Source organism: Podarcis erhardii, assembly GCF_964252035.2.
Source record: "Podarcis erhardii genome assembly, chromosome: 7".
In the NCBI taxonomy this organism is placed as follows: Eukaryota; Metazoa; Chordata; class Lepidosauria; order Squamata; family Lacertidae; genus Podarcis; species Podarcis erhardii.
In genome coordinates, this window is record NC_138511.1 from 64,845,363 (window position 1) to 64,858,860 (window position 13,498).

Below are 13,498 nucleotides of genomic sequence, written 5' to 3' on the forward strand. Positions count from 1 at the left end.
AAGGCAAATTCATGGTAGATAAGGCTATGAACCACTATGGCTAGGTTCTCCCTCCCCTATCAGAAGCAGTATTCCTCTGAATATCATTTGGAGGGACCCCCAGGTGAGGAGGGCCCCACTGCACTCTGGTCCTGCTTGTGAGCTTCCCATAGGACTCTTGGTTAGCCACTGTGAGAACAAAGTGCTGGACTATGATAGGCCTTTGGCCCAACCCAGCAGGTCTCTTTTTATGACCCCTTGCAACAAATCTGTTCCTTGGAGACAAGTTGTGACCAGTGGGAAGGACTCAGGTTCTTTGCGAAGCCCAAGATATCCAACCAAGTGCAAATACAGTGCTTTAGACTACTTTTTTTTAATGTCTCTTTTCAGGGTAAAATTTGGCTGACTCATCTTCCTGCCGTCGAGTCCGGAGAGTGCTTAAATAAAGTTAGGAGAGGAGACCAAGTGCAAACATGGCAGATTCCAGAGTGTCGCTTGTAGTTTTGCTTCCAACAAGTCCCGTAAAGGCGCTGCTCTGCTTCACAGTTTGCAGGAGGCCTGTGCCACTTTCGAATTGGTCCTCCTGTTCAGCGCCTTGCAAATAAAGGTTCCTGCGTCCAGAAGTTTTGTGAGGTCCACACCCTTCATAGGGAAGAAGAAGAGAGACACAGCTGCTTACTTGTACATACAAAGCTGCATTAGATGACGTCAGATCATTTGTCCATCTAGTCTAGTACTGCCCTGCTCTTTGGACTGTCAGCTGCTATCCAAAGATTTAGACACTGGTCTTTCCAGCCCAGTAAACTGAGGTCCTCCCACTTTCTTTCTTTCTTTTTTTTAAAAAAGGGGAGATGCAGAGAATTGAACCCAAGACCTTCTACACCCAAAAACATGTGCTCTTCCTCAGAGGTCACATCCACACCATTAATTTAAAGTACTCCTATACCATGTTAACAACGATGGCTTCCGTCAAAGTATCCAGGGAAATGTAGTTTGTTAACAGAGCCCATTAGGAGACCCCTATTTCCCCCACCATGAGAAGAGAAGACTCTCTGGAAAAGACCCCAATGTTGGGAAAGATGGAGGGCACAAGGAGAAGGGGACGACAGAGGACGAGATGGTTGGACAGTGTTCTCGAAGCTACCAGCATGAGTCTGACCAAACTGCGGGAGGCAGTGGAAGACAGAAGTGCCTGGCGTGCTCTGGTCCAGAGGGTCACAAAGAGTCGGAAATGACTAAACGACTAAACAACAATTTTCCCCCACAAAGCTACATCTGACAACTATGCACACCCCTAACAAAATTCAGTTCCCAGGATTTGTTGGGGGTGGGGATGGACTTAAAAGTGGCATAGGAGTGCTTTAAATGGATGGTATGAAGGTGACCAAAGATACATCTCTTACTCAGAAGAATATAATTTTGAGGCAAGTCATGCAGTGACCTCATGCAGTGGAAAACTTCAGACAACCTGTTTCCAACACATATACAACTTGACACACAGTGGCAGATAAAGCTCGGCTGGATGCTCTAGTTGGGAGAGACATCAAATACAATAGCAGCTAATCAGCCAACGAGGGCCACAGACACCCATCTCTATCAAAGCAAAATAAAGACAAACGTGCCTTGTACTAACTCCCAAACCCAAGACAAGTGTGTCCCCCTCCTATGACCAAGTACTTACAGTGTGGATGCCAAGACCGTTGAGCATGTACACCATGTCTTCTGTGGCCACATTCCCAGATGCTCCTTGGGCATAGGGGCAGCCGCCAAGGCCAGCGACTGAGGAATCGACCACATTCACGCCCATCTGTGAACAGAAGCAGAGCCGTTCTAAGGAAACGTCCTGCCTGGTCCGTGAAATAGCAGTGAAATAGCAACTTATGGGCTGATTAACTAGACCAGGGATGTGGAACCGGTGGCCCTTTTGATGTGGGTGGTTCCTGGCTCTCATAAGCCCCAGCTAGCATGGCCAATGGCCAGGGATGAGGGGAGCTGTGAGCCAACAACTGGGAAAGCCACAGGTTTCCCATCACTGAATTAGACTGAAAATCCAGGTAAGGGGTTCTGCCTCCCTTTTCTTTTGCAAAAATAAAATAAAATAGGTCACCTCCCTTTCTTCCAGGGTATCAGAAATTCTTGTATGATTTGGGGAAGGTGGACGTATGCTGGAAAGGCTCCTAAGAGCATTCCTTCTGCATGGATCCTGTTTTATATGTAGTCCGAATGCCTTTTGTGGGGCCAAAACATGCCCCAGGGACCCTTTTATCCATTCCAGGTCACTGAGCTCTTTGGAGAGTCACTGTTAGTGGTCCCTCATGGCTCAGATGCACAGCTTATATGTGCCAGGAGCTGTGCATTCAGAGGACCCGATTTTATAGAACTTCCTTCCAGCTGAGGTCAGACAGGTCCCCTCTTTGTTACTACTTACTACTGAAGACTGCTTTTCATTCCATTCATTCATTTTAACAGAAGTCTAATCTTTTGTTTGTTTCAATTGATTTTTATCTGCACTGTACTGAGTTTCTTGTACATGGCTTATAGGCAATTCCAATTAAGCGATACATAAACTGTCAAAATAAAAACAAAATCTCTATCCCAGGCAAGATTGGCCAATGACCAGGGCTTGTTCGTGGCTAGCATGTGGATTGGGCGCCACCCATTTTAGTGAATTATGTCTTGAGCTATGAAACCAGCGAGGAAGTCACCTGAAGCGCTACCAGCGTGTTGGCGAGTGCCTGCCCGTAAGTGTCATGGCAGTGGACAGCCAGGGCTCCAAGAGGAACCTCCTTCATGACAGCAGAGAGCATGTCCTTCATGTTGCCGGGGGTCCCAACGCCAATGGTATCACCAAGGGAAATCTCGTAGCACCCCATGGCATACATTTTCTTTGAAACCTGCAGCAGAGAACAGAACATTTACAGAATTTCCAACACACAAAGCTGCCTGACACCAACTCAGACCACCGGCCCGTCTAGCTCAGTGTTGTTTAGAGCAGTTTCCCAAACTTTAGGTCTCCAGCTGTTTTTGGACTACAATTCCCATCATCCCTGACCACAGGTCCTACTAGGTAGGGATGATGGGAGTTGTAGTCCAAAAACTGCTGGAGACCCACGTTTGGGAAACCCTGGTTTAGAGTGAGTGGCAGTGGCTCTACGGGATCTCAGACAGGGTTGTCCCCAGACCTACTTGGAGAGGGTAGGGACCGAATCTGTGACTTTCTGCGCAGCAAAGCATGTGTTCTACTACTGTGCTTCCCATGCAGACCTACCATTTAAAGTTTGAGCTACACAATGTAAAGAGCACAGGGACAATGCAAAAAGCGAGAGCCCCTGGCTGAGTTCCATCTTCCCGTTGCATAACATATACTTCCATTCACCCCATGTCCTATTACAGTGTGCGTTTTCCTGCTCTTCACATTGTTGGCTGCTGGTGGTGAGGATAAAATACATGCAGCTGCCTTTTACTAAGTCAACCCATTCTTTCACCTGGCCCAGTACTGGGTTCTTCCCATCCCTGCACTGCTGTCAGAACACAGTGCAAGGTGAATGGGGTGTGTGTGTGTGTGCCTATATCACATATATACACACACCAACTTAATACAGGGCTGCCATTTGGGATGGCAGCCCTATGCTCTTTGCAAAGTGCAATTCCTTCTCGAAAAAGGCGCCTTTTGCTTTTTTCACCTTGCACTGAGCACTGAAACGACGGCAGCTGCAACACGCAGTGCTTATGTGTGACTGAGGTTACCAAGAATATCAAAGATAGAAGGCCACCACCGCCCACAAATGCCTTTCAGTATTGATGCTGGGTGCACAATGGATGCCACAACATCCAACTGCAACATATACTCACTTCTGCTACTTTAGCAGGAGAAATCTTGCCTTCATATGGGCAGCCAAGGACACAGGAGACATACCTGCATGCAGAGGGGAAAGAACAGGCATTATTATACCCAATACATGCAGGAGTTTCAAATGCCTTTTACACAACCAGAACGGCAGCCTCAGACCACCGGCCTCACACGTGACCTATAAATCATTTGCAGAATAAGAATAGCTCCTAGGGATTTACGGCCAAGCCTGTGGAATGAAAACCTCACCACAGCCTGTTATGTACACCAGAATCTTCACTCCATCACATAAAATGTGAAGAGCTCCCTTGCTCACCTATTGGGGAACGGCAGCTGTTTCCTCATGTACATGGAAGACAGCAACCGATGGCCACATCCCCAATTATGGCTTATCAGGACCGCATTATGGAAAGCTCCTTCAGGCCATCTCAGAGACGATCCAGTATTTTGGTTCTGAATCCCCTCCCCTCTCCCAAGCTTCACCAGCCCATTTGTAAATGTAACAATAATAAATAAATCACGGTAGATTAGCAGGTAGAGAGGAACGCTCAACACCTCAGTTAGCACATGGCCCTAAAGCTTACCCTCGGACCGGGATACTGGTTTCTTTAGCTGCACTCAGGACGTCACTGAATCTGTCCAGACTCTCCTCAATGGAACAGTTGATGTTCTTCTTTGTGAAAAGTTCTGATGCTGCCCCGAAGATTGACACCTCCTTAGCTCCTGCTGCCACCTGCCAATACAGGGAATATGCCCTATATATCACTCCCTCTGATAAGTGAACGCAGGTGCTGGTGAGTGACAACAATTTAATTTTCAAACTCAGGTGGTGACTGCAAGCAATCTTGATTTTCTGCTTATCTTTTAACGCAGGGGTCGCCAACCTTTTTGGATTGGGGGCACTTTTTGAATGTTGAGAAGCGCTGTGGGGGGCCAGTCACAAAATGGCTAGGGGCAGCATGGCATAACACAAAATTATTTACTGTACTTTTCCGTGTATAAGACTGTGTTTATTTCTTTAAAAATCATACTAAAAAGTGGGGGTTGTCTTATACATGGGTAGTGCATAAGGGTGGATGTTTGATTGGTTGCTGCCGCAGCTGTCAGTCACTATTGTGCATGTTATTGGTTGCTGCATCAATGGGTGGTGTTGATTGGCTGACACCCCGGCAGTTGGGTGGGCGATTGGCAGCTTCTGCTGGCGATGGGACAGACGGGAGGCTGGCTGACTTCGCATCGCGTGTGGGTGAGCGAATTTTGGCAAAAAAAGCTCAACAACTCTGAGCAATCTACTCCCTTTTTCTAAAATTTGAGGGGTAGTTTTATACACGGGGGCATCTTACAGACGGAAAAGCATGGTACCTCCCCAACAACTTTATGCTAACCATGGGAAGTCAGCTATGTCCGGCTGCTCCTGGTTGTGGAGATCACATAATATTGATTCTACACGTATAAATGATGTTGCTCTTTAATAACAGAGGGCATTTCGCAGCACCAGGTGGCAACATCACACTCGCTCTCATTTCACAGAAACTGATTAGAAGGTACCTGAACATTTTGTCCCCAAACTTTCTTCCTATGAGGAATAGAGACTGGGTTGTTATTTAAAAAAAGCTTAGGGTCTGGGACACCTGCCTGGAGCAGCAGCAGTGAAAGCCTTTGCAAGGTGCAGGGTAGGGGACCTCTGTTTTAGTGGGGTGGATCTGATCTATTATACGTATTACAGGCACAAGCATTTTAGGTTGTGTTTATTCTTCTTTTCACTCGTTTATTTGTAAGTCACCCTGAGTTCACCTTTCTGGAAAAAACTGACTCATCAATACAATCAACAAATAAATAATGTACAAAAATCGTACCAAAATGGGTCTAGTTGACTCGATTCAAGGCTACATTCAGCTAATTGAGATTCCTGTGATGCTGGAGAGGCTTTCCCCAGCATGGCCTACAGGTTTTTACATATACAAGCACCTTCAATGAGTTCAATTCGGGCGGGGGGGGGGAGAGATGTGCCTCCTCTATTTAAATAAATGAGCTGCCTGTCCAGGTGCACCATACCTGGAACAGGATATGAAATTATAGTCATAGTTGTGTATTTCTCACTACTAAAGCCATGACCTCAGAGCTCCTGCACTGCCATCTTCCTTACCGCTGCTTGGAAGCCTTTGAGGTTGGGAGTCAAAACCGGGTAGCTGATCCCAGGAACCTTCCGAATCCCTTGCATGACTTCAGTATGATCAGCCATCTAAGTTGCAAAACGAAGAACGTAAAAGACAGGATTTTAATTTTCCACTGCAAAAGAGGGGAGCACCTTAAAGCTTCCAAACCCTGGCAGATCAAAATGAGAAAAAGGAATAGGATTGTTAGGCGGCAAATGAAAATTATTTTTAAACTGTTGACAGAATTTCCTCAATGAAAAGCAGGATCCTCTTACAAGCTCTGCTTCCATTATTAGCTGGTTTTTAAAGAGGGACTCTAGCTTTCTGAACAACGTTTTACAATAACAGGCGGCTTTGAGAACAATGCTCAGTAATCTATGAAGATCAGAAACTTTTTATAATAGAAACAACCCCCTCTGCATGCTGCTGTGTTAAACTGCTGCATAGCCACATTACGCTTAGCAGCCCTGGGGGCGGGGGGGGGGGGGGAGTCCTGAGAATCAGAGTGTAGCTCCCAGCTTCCCAGACCTGCACTAAACTATAGTTTGGAATTACCTATATGCAAACGCAGGCTGTGAAAGAAACCAAGTTGAGACACAGTAATTTATCTAAGCCACCCAACAAGGTTACGGGAGAAGCAGGGAGCCACTCTCTTTACTGCAACCCACTATGAGACACGTCAGGAACGTGAATTTGAGGCTCACCCATACTGACCTGAGGAATCCATTTGGGAGACACAAAGCTGGTAGCTTCTATGACCGAAAGACCCGTTTCCGACAGCATGTTGATTAAGTCAATTTTCACATGGGTGGGGACGATGTTCTACAAAAAGAGAGAAACACATTTCCCACTTGTAACAATTCCACAATCCCTTCCAGAAAGTCTAATCAAACCCTTCCCTGAAGTAGAACAAAAGTGGCTTCGAAGGGTTGGGGAAGGCCACTGAGGTGGAGGATCACAAACTGGAAGGCAAGAAGGATGTCTCTTATTGGAGACAAGGGAGTGGAAATGGCTGGGATCCTTATACAATTATCTTATTATTATTTTTTACAGACAGATGAATTACCACAACCTTTTTGCATTTCTTTAATTTTTAAACTGCATCTGACCTTGAGCTTTTGAGAATGGAGAAGACTAAAAATCTCCTATTATAATAAACAATAAATACGTAAGAACCGGCTACACTGAACTCAGTGGAGCTGACACTGTTAGTCAATTTTGCATCACTGTGAGTATTGCGCACCACACAGCCTGCCAGAGGGACAAAGATTTCCTGTTTTGCAACGTGGTAACGCTGGACAGACTTTGCAATGGGTAAACATTCACGTCAAGCCTTAAACAAACTCCCTGGCTCTGACTTTGTGTATTGGGAGATATTTTTCCCTCTCTCTCCACAGTTACCGTAGGTCAGAACTTATACTGTTTTACCTAGTTGGCTACCTGCAATGATTAAATAGCTTTAGAAGAGGATCGGAGAAATTCAGAGAGGAGAAGTGGTCTATCAATGGCTGCTAGTCAAGATGCCAATAGGCAACCTTCCAGTTTAGAAGCATTATGCCTCTGAATACCAGTTTCTGTGAAGCAAAAGCAGCAGGAGAGGCTCTCCCGTGGGCTTTTCAGGGGCACTGTGTTGGCCACTTGGGAATATCTGGGTGTGGGGCTAGACAGACCACTGGCCTGATGGGGACGTATTCTTGGTATTCCAACAGGATTTTTCATTATGCCTTTATGAAGTCAGTATCTCTATGGGGTGCAGGTAAGACTGCTAAAATCCCCCAATGGAACTTCCAAGATATGGTTCACAGGCATAAACAAAACCATACACATCCTACAAGCTGCAAAGCCACTGAAGCCAGAGGCAGACAGGACAATTCTGACTCCAGGCCGGGCTCTTGCAGCTTCTCCTCCTAGTACAGAAATCCTTCGATATTTCTGAATTGTGCCATTTCAAGGCAAGAGCTGGTAAAATGTAGTGGCTAAGGAGCTAAGCTTGCTATGACCCAGGAAGTGCCCAGTTCAAATCTTGCCTCTGCTATGGAAGTAGCCTTCGGCAAACTATTCTCTGAGCCTCAATCTCCCATTTGTAATATGGGTACGACACCACTGACCTACCTTACATGTTTGCTGTTTGAACAAAGATAAGGTATGCAAAAGCATTTTGAGCAAAGAAAGAGGGACATAAATACTAAATGTTATTGTCAGCATCACTCATTAGGGTGCCAATCTCCTGATCACAATGCCGCCTTAAATCCTTAAAAACTGAAACTATCAAGGTCTGTGTAATGCGGAGTGCTTTTCAACCCAGAGCGTGCAAACATTATACATACTACTGTGCATGCTCATATGAATCTGATGAAATGCAACAAAGATCACAAAATGTTAGATTAGAGCATGTTATGAAATGTTATCTCTCCAGGTGCTCCTTATGATGGTCCATGGCATCTTTGCATCATCTGTTCAGTAGGATGTACCCATCTCACAGACTGATTTAATTTATATAAGCTGCTGTATTGAAATGAACAAATGAGACTGCAGTTTGCCCAGGCCTAAGTCTCTGAGGTGAGTCTAATGTGACCCACCAGCCTGGACTGATGCATTTCTAGTGATCAATATACAGGAATTGCCAGAAACAGACAAAGTAGGATGAAAGGGTGAGGATGGAATTTTTGAGCTGTGACCCATGTTCTAGTTGGCAGCAAAATCAAAATAGCGCAGATGTTGAAAGAGCAGGTTCATGAGAACAAATTATTGTAGATTTCAGGAACAAGACAAATAGCTTATCAGGAGTCATTTACCTTTTCATTTTGCAAGCCATCTCTTGGACCAACCTCAACTATTTTCACATATTTGGGAAGCGTACCAGCTGTTGTTGAGCTGAGCTGTAGAGGGGGAAAAATGATAAATTTATTTATTTACAACTGGGATGAACAATACATTTTCACAATGTTCTTATCGGTCAACATGCCTAATGAATAATTAATAAAAGGATGTAGCGATGGTCCCCGATTTGGATGGCTTTAAATGGGGTTCAGGACAAATTCATAGGGGTTAAAACCAATTCACAGAGGGCAAAAACCAAAATATAGAGTAGATTCAACTAAGCTTGACATCTGCCCTTCTAGCATTTTTGGAAGGGTGGGCAGAATGTAGACAATGATCTACAGTACTGGTAGATCTCTGACAGATTTATAGTAGATCAGCAAGGACTCTCAATTGTTTCAGAACAGCAACAACAAAATGTCATCCCTTACATCCCGGAGAGGGGTGGGAATCCTAGTATCCTGAAATGAAGAAAGCTTAAAGTGGAATGGATTTGTGCGTGAAAGGACTATAAGCCGACCTCCAAATGATTCCTCATGCCTCACAGCACTTTATTCATGTATTTCCCCAGAGAACCCTGGGTAAGTGCATCATTAAAAAAAACCTATATTCCTGTACATACATACATCCGTAAAACATGTTCTTATTCAGTGATTCACAAGTTAGTAAAAACCTTTGGGACTGGTGGTCTTTGGTTTTCTGGAGAACTTGCAAACGAAACGGACCTCTACCATTCTCCGGCAAAAGTGCAATTCTTGCTCTCGCCAGTCTCAATCTGCGAGCCTTTGCAAGTGTTTATCTTGCACACCAGGCTGCAGCTGGTGGAGCTCGGGAGGTTGCAGCGCAACACCTAACCTGAAGCGTGCCCTCCCCACAGGCCCTACAAGCAGCCTGTCTGGGGACGATGTAGAAAACATCTGGAGGTAGTCCCTGCCGTTCGCAGGCCACCCCATAGCAGCTGCCAGGGCAGCTTAGGGACACGGCTCCCCACGGAGAGCCGCCACAACCGCAGCGCCCGAAGCAGCAACGTCCCACTTCCCAGCCTGGACCCGCCCCAGCTCTGCTCTCCCGCTCACCGGCCGCAGCGAAGCCACCAGCCGCGGGAGCGCCCGCTTGGCCGCCACCATGTCGCCACTTCTCCAGCGAGACTCCGCGACTAGAAGCAGGTCACGTGACGGCGGGAGGGCTTTGTTCCTCCACGTGACCCGATTCCCTCGATGCGCGTGCGGCGGAGTGGGCGGCGCTGGCGCGTTCGCCTTCCCAGGAGTGCGGGCAGGGCTTCACCTGGTGAATCTCTGCCTGTCCGCTTGGGGAAAAGTGGCCGAGGATGGGAGACCCCGCCACGGGAGGGGGGCGGTTTGTTTTATGCCCTTTGCGCTTGAGCCTGAGCATGTGCAGAGTGCCTCCCTCGCCCTTGGCGGAGTAGCAGTGGCTGGCGCCGCCGCGCAGCTGAGAGTGCGGCATCCAGAACCAGAGCTTGAGAGGACAGCGTAAGAAGTGCTTTGATGAATTAGGCGAAATGCCCATCGTGGCAGACATCCTCTTGGCCAGGCATAGGCAAACGCCGGCCCTTCAGATGTTTGGGACTACAGTTCCCATGATCCCTAGCTAACAGGACCAGTGGTCAGGGATGATGGGAATTGTAGTCGCGAACATCTGGAGGGCTGGAGTTTGCCTATGCCTGCTCTTGGCATTAGTAGCTGCTGCCTCCAAGCAGGCGTTGGCCCTGGGAGGCTTTCAAGAAGGGAATAGGCGCTTCCTGTATTTTCTGACCGGCTACAACTGTTAGAGCTCTGTGCCGGATTTACCTATAAGCTAAACAAGCTATAGCTTAGGGCCCCACTCTCTTGGCCCCCCCAAAAAAACTAAAAGGAAAAAAAACCGATGTACATTTCCGAAATATAAGATAAAAGACAAATAAAACCTACAGCAACATTGTTTTGTGTTGTGTAGGCTCCTATTTGTTATGTGGAAATGGCTTTAGATACCTATTGGGTCCATAAATTACCATATAGCATATATTCAACACAAAACACAGTGACAATTTGTTGTTGACAAAGGACAGCTGGACATATAAAGGCCCCATTACCTTCAGTAGCTTAGGGCCTCATCAAACCTAAATCCGGCTCTCTGTATCTATAAAATCACACCAGACTCATACAAGCATAACAAGGACCGTTTTTGACAAAGGTAAGCACGACACACAAGCAACATGGATAGAATACTGCGCCATAAAAGAATTCCCCATCAGTTTCACATTTTTGCATATTTGAGGTATGCTTGAACCTCAACATCCGAAGCAAAGCCCTCACCTTCAAAGCTCTTCCTGGTCAAGCCTGTTATCTCTCTGCCCCATAACTTCCCCACCTCTTAGCATTCGTCACATGGTTACTATGAGGTTTCCTGCCAACAATCTGAGCTTATGCACAATAGGGACGGCAGCCCTACATGGCTTTTGACCACTCTCAACTGCTGCTGCTCGTACCTGAAAATCCTTTCCAAATACCTGATCCCACCTTTCTGCCCTGCTTTGTGTTCTTCACAACTAAGAGGCTGAAGAAAGCAATGTAATGACACATAATCAATTACACCTCATTTTGCTTGCTACACTTATCAGCCTAACATATTTATAGTGGCCTTCAAAAAAAAAAAAAAACCCCAACCTATACAGCATGGTACTATGCATCCTTCTTCAGGTGTACCCGAATTCTCAAGTGTGCATAGAAGATACAAGAGATAACCATGATTTTTTCTAATAGCTGAAACAACTCATTACACATACTATTTGCACCCATTTTTGAAAAGTATACCTGTCCCATCAGGCTTCCTCTTCGTAAAGGTCCCATTTTGCACTCTGGTGTCTCCTGCTCACACAGGGGTTTGACTTAGCTTGGCCTGCACGGGTGACTTGCAGCACTGCCTTATGTGCATTTATACCACTAAAGCAACAGAAGCCTGTGGCTCTAAGATAAGAGCTATTTGTTTTGGCTCTAAAACTGCCAATTTTATTTACTTGAGATATTCCCTTCACCCAAGGGTCTATGGAATGAAGCAAAAAGGTGTGTTACTATTCTCCTCCCTCCCACCAAAGTTCACAATGGTTGCAACCCAGTGCCAAGAGAGTTTGTATGCCCAGTATATACTCAGCATTTTAGCATCGTGGCATTTTCCTCAGTATGTTGCAAGGGATGATCAATGCCAAAAGCTATTTGCCAATGTCCCAAGCCAGGAGACAGATGACATCAATTGCATTTTTTGGATCTCCCTAACTGGCACTGAGCTTGAGCTTTTGAGGTTGACTGTTACTTCACAGCACTGCAATTAATTATTGAACCAGGATGTTCATTGGAAACCACCTTTCTTTGGAACACGCATAGGTCTTTCCCCTTGAACGTGTTAAAAATCATTTTAGAAATGATTGAAGGTAACTAAAGGGTTGGGAGAGGATTTCCTTTGCCTCAGAGGTAATGGATACCTCTGAAAAGTATTGGAATAAAACAATGGCACCTCTCTGGTGTCTCCTTGGCTTTCTCAAGAGCCTGTGTCCATGCTGTGAGCTGCTAAGTCCTAGATAAATCCCCTATTCTCTCATCCTATGCTTATCTATTATGGAGGTAATAATACTAAGATGGTGATTAAGTGTGGTATTATTATTATTATTCCACAGGATAACTGAAAAGCTGCATTTTATGTGCAGAAAAACTGGACACCACAAAGGGCATTCTCACAAGCCAGTTCTAATGGCTGCCTACCTCTTCCCAAGTTCTTACCCATTTTGCTTCCAAACCTCACCTGTTGCAATGCCATATATTCTGATCATGCAATGCTTTTACTTCAATTCCAATGTTTTATTCTTTTTGCAAAACCAACATTTGAAATCAGATATGAAAAACAAAAAAGGCACTGTGATCGATACATTGCAGAATAACACATCAGGAGGACCACTCATATCACGTGGTTCAATCTAGCTGTTTGGTTTTATATATGTGGCTGACACAAGCCACAAAACCACAGCTCGCCCCTATACACGAAGCCAAGCCAGAGCACAACTAAGTACAGTACAGCCATCTTCTCAGGAAAACTCTTCACAAAGTTCAAGAGGTCAAGACACAAAGACTTTAGCAACTAATCCACACCTAATGACCCACCTAAGTGGTACTCAGGATATCACTCAAGAAATCACTCAAGATATCTCTCAAGTAATTAAGGAACAAAAGAAGAAAAGGCACACTAGCCTGGGAACTTCCTCTCTGCCCAGAACATTGGAGGCTATACACCACACCCCCTCTACAGTATTTATAGGAACTCAAACACTGAGATCCTGCTCTGTTCCAGTAACAAGAAGCCGAAAGCACCAGCCTGAAGATGACGAGTGAGACCTCGTCGAAACGTCGCCTAGACACCCCAACTTTTACACGGGAAGACACCCGAGGACACCAAAACCTGCATATATATATATATATATATATATATATATATATATATATATATATATAAAATTTAAACATCTGATTTAAAGTCATTCGTTTACAGAGTTGCACCGTACGAGTTTCCCTTTGAAATATACTGTCTGTCGTATTTTGTCATGATAGGCCATATGATGGAGGTGAGGAAATCACCTGTTATAGTTGCTAAGCAACTGCAACACACTCCTTAAACCTGCTGGGATTTACTGCATTGCTTGATCGTAGTC

The 13,498-nt window shown here is 45.5% G+C and overlaps 1 protein-coding gene across 2 annotated transcripts; it reads right to left on the reverse strand.

Annotated features, from left to right (window-relative positions):
* Window positions 1-333: 333 nt before the first annotated feature.
* Window positions 334-11,759, reverse strand: HMGCL (3-hydroxy-3-methylglutaryl-CoA lyase). Of its 2 annotated transcripts, none has more exons than XM_081872005.1 (9): window positions 11,616-11,759; window positions 8,781-8,864; window positions 6,700-6,807; window positions 5,976-6,071; window positions 4,414-4,562; window positions 3,832-3,895; window positions 2,685-2,873; window positions 1,661-1,786; window positions 334-621 (listed from the first exon to the last, which is right to left on the reverse strand). In XM_081872005.1, exons 1-9 carry the CDS (start codon window positions 11,649-11,651, stop codon window positions 520-522), a joined length of 954 nt encoding a protein of 317 aa, XP_081728131.1. In that variant the 5' UTR covers window positions 11,652-11,759; the 3' UTR covers window positions 334-519. The 2 variants fall into 2 exon arrangements, with proteins under 2 accessions (XP_081728131.1, XP_081728130.1); XM_081872004.1 differs by lacking the exon at window positions 11,616-11,759 and adding an exon at window positions 9,882-9,993.
* Between the last annotated feature and the right edge of the window lie 1,739 nt (window positions 11,760-13,498).

Coding starts and splice junctions, on each gene's coding strand:
- HMGCL (XM_081872004.1), bottom strand. CDS start 9,932: ATGGTGGCGGCCAAGCGGGCGCTCCCGCGGCTGGTGGCTTCGCTGCGG. Junction 4,563..5,975: donor TCAAAGGCTTCCAAGCAGCG/GTAAGGAAGATG, acceptor CTGTATTGGCAG/GTGGCAGCAGGAGCTAAGGA. Junction 3,896..4,413: donor ACCAGTATCCCGGTCCGAGG/GTAAGCTTTAGG, acceptor CTCTGCATGCAG/GTATGTCTCCTGTGTCCTTG.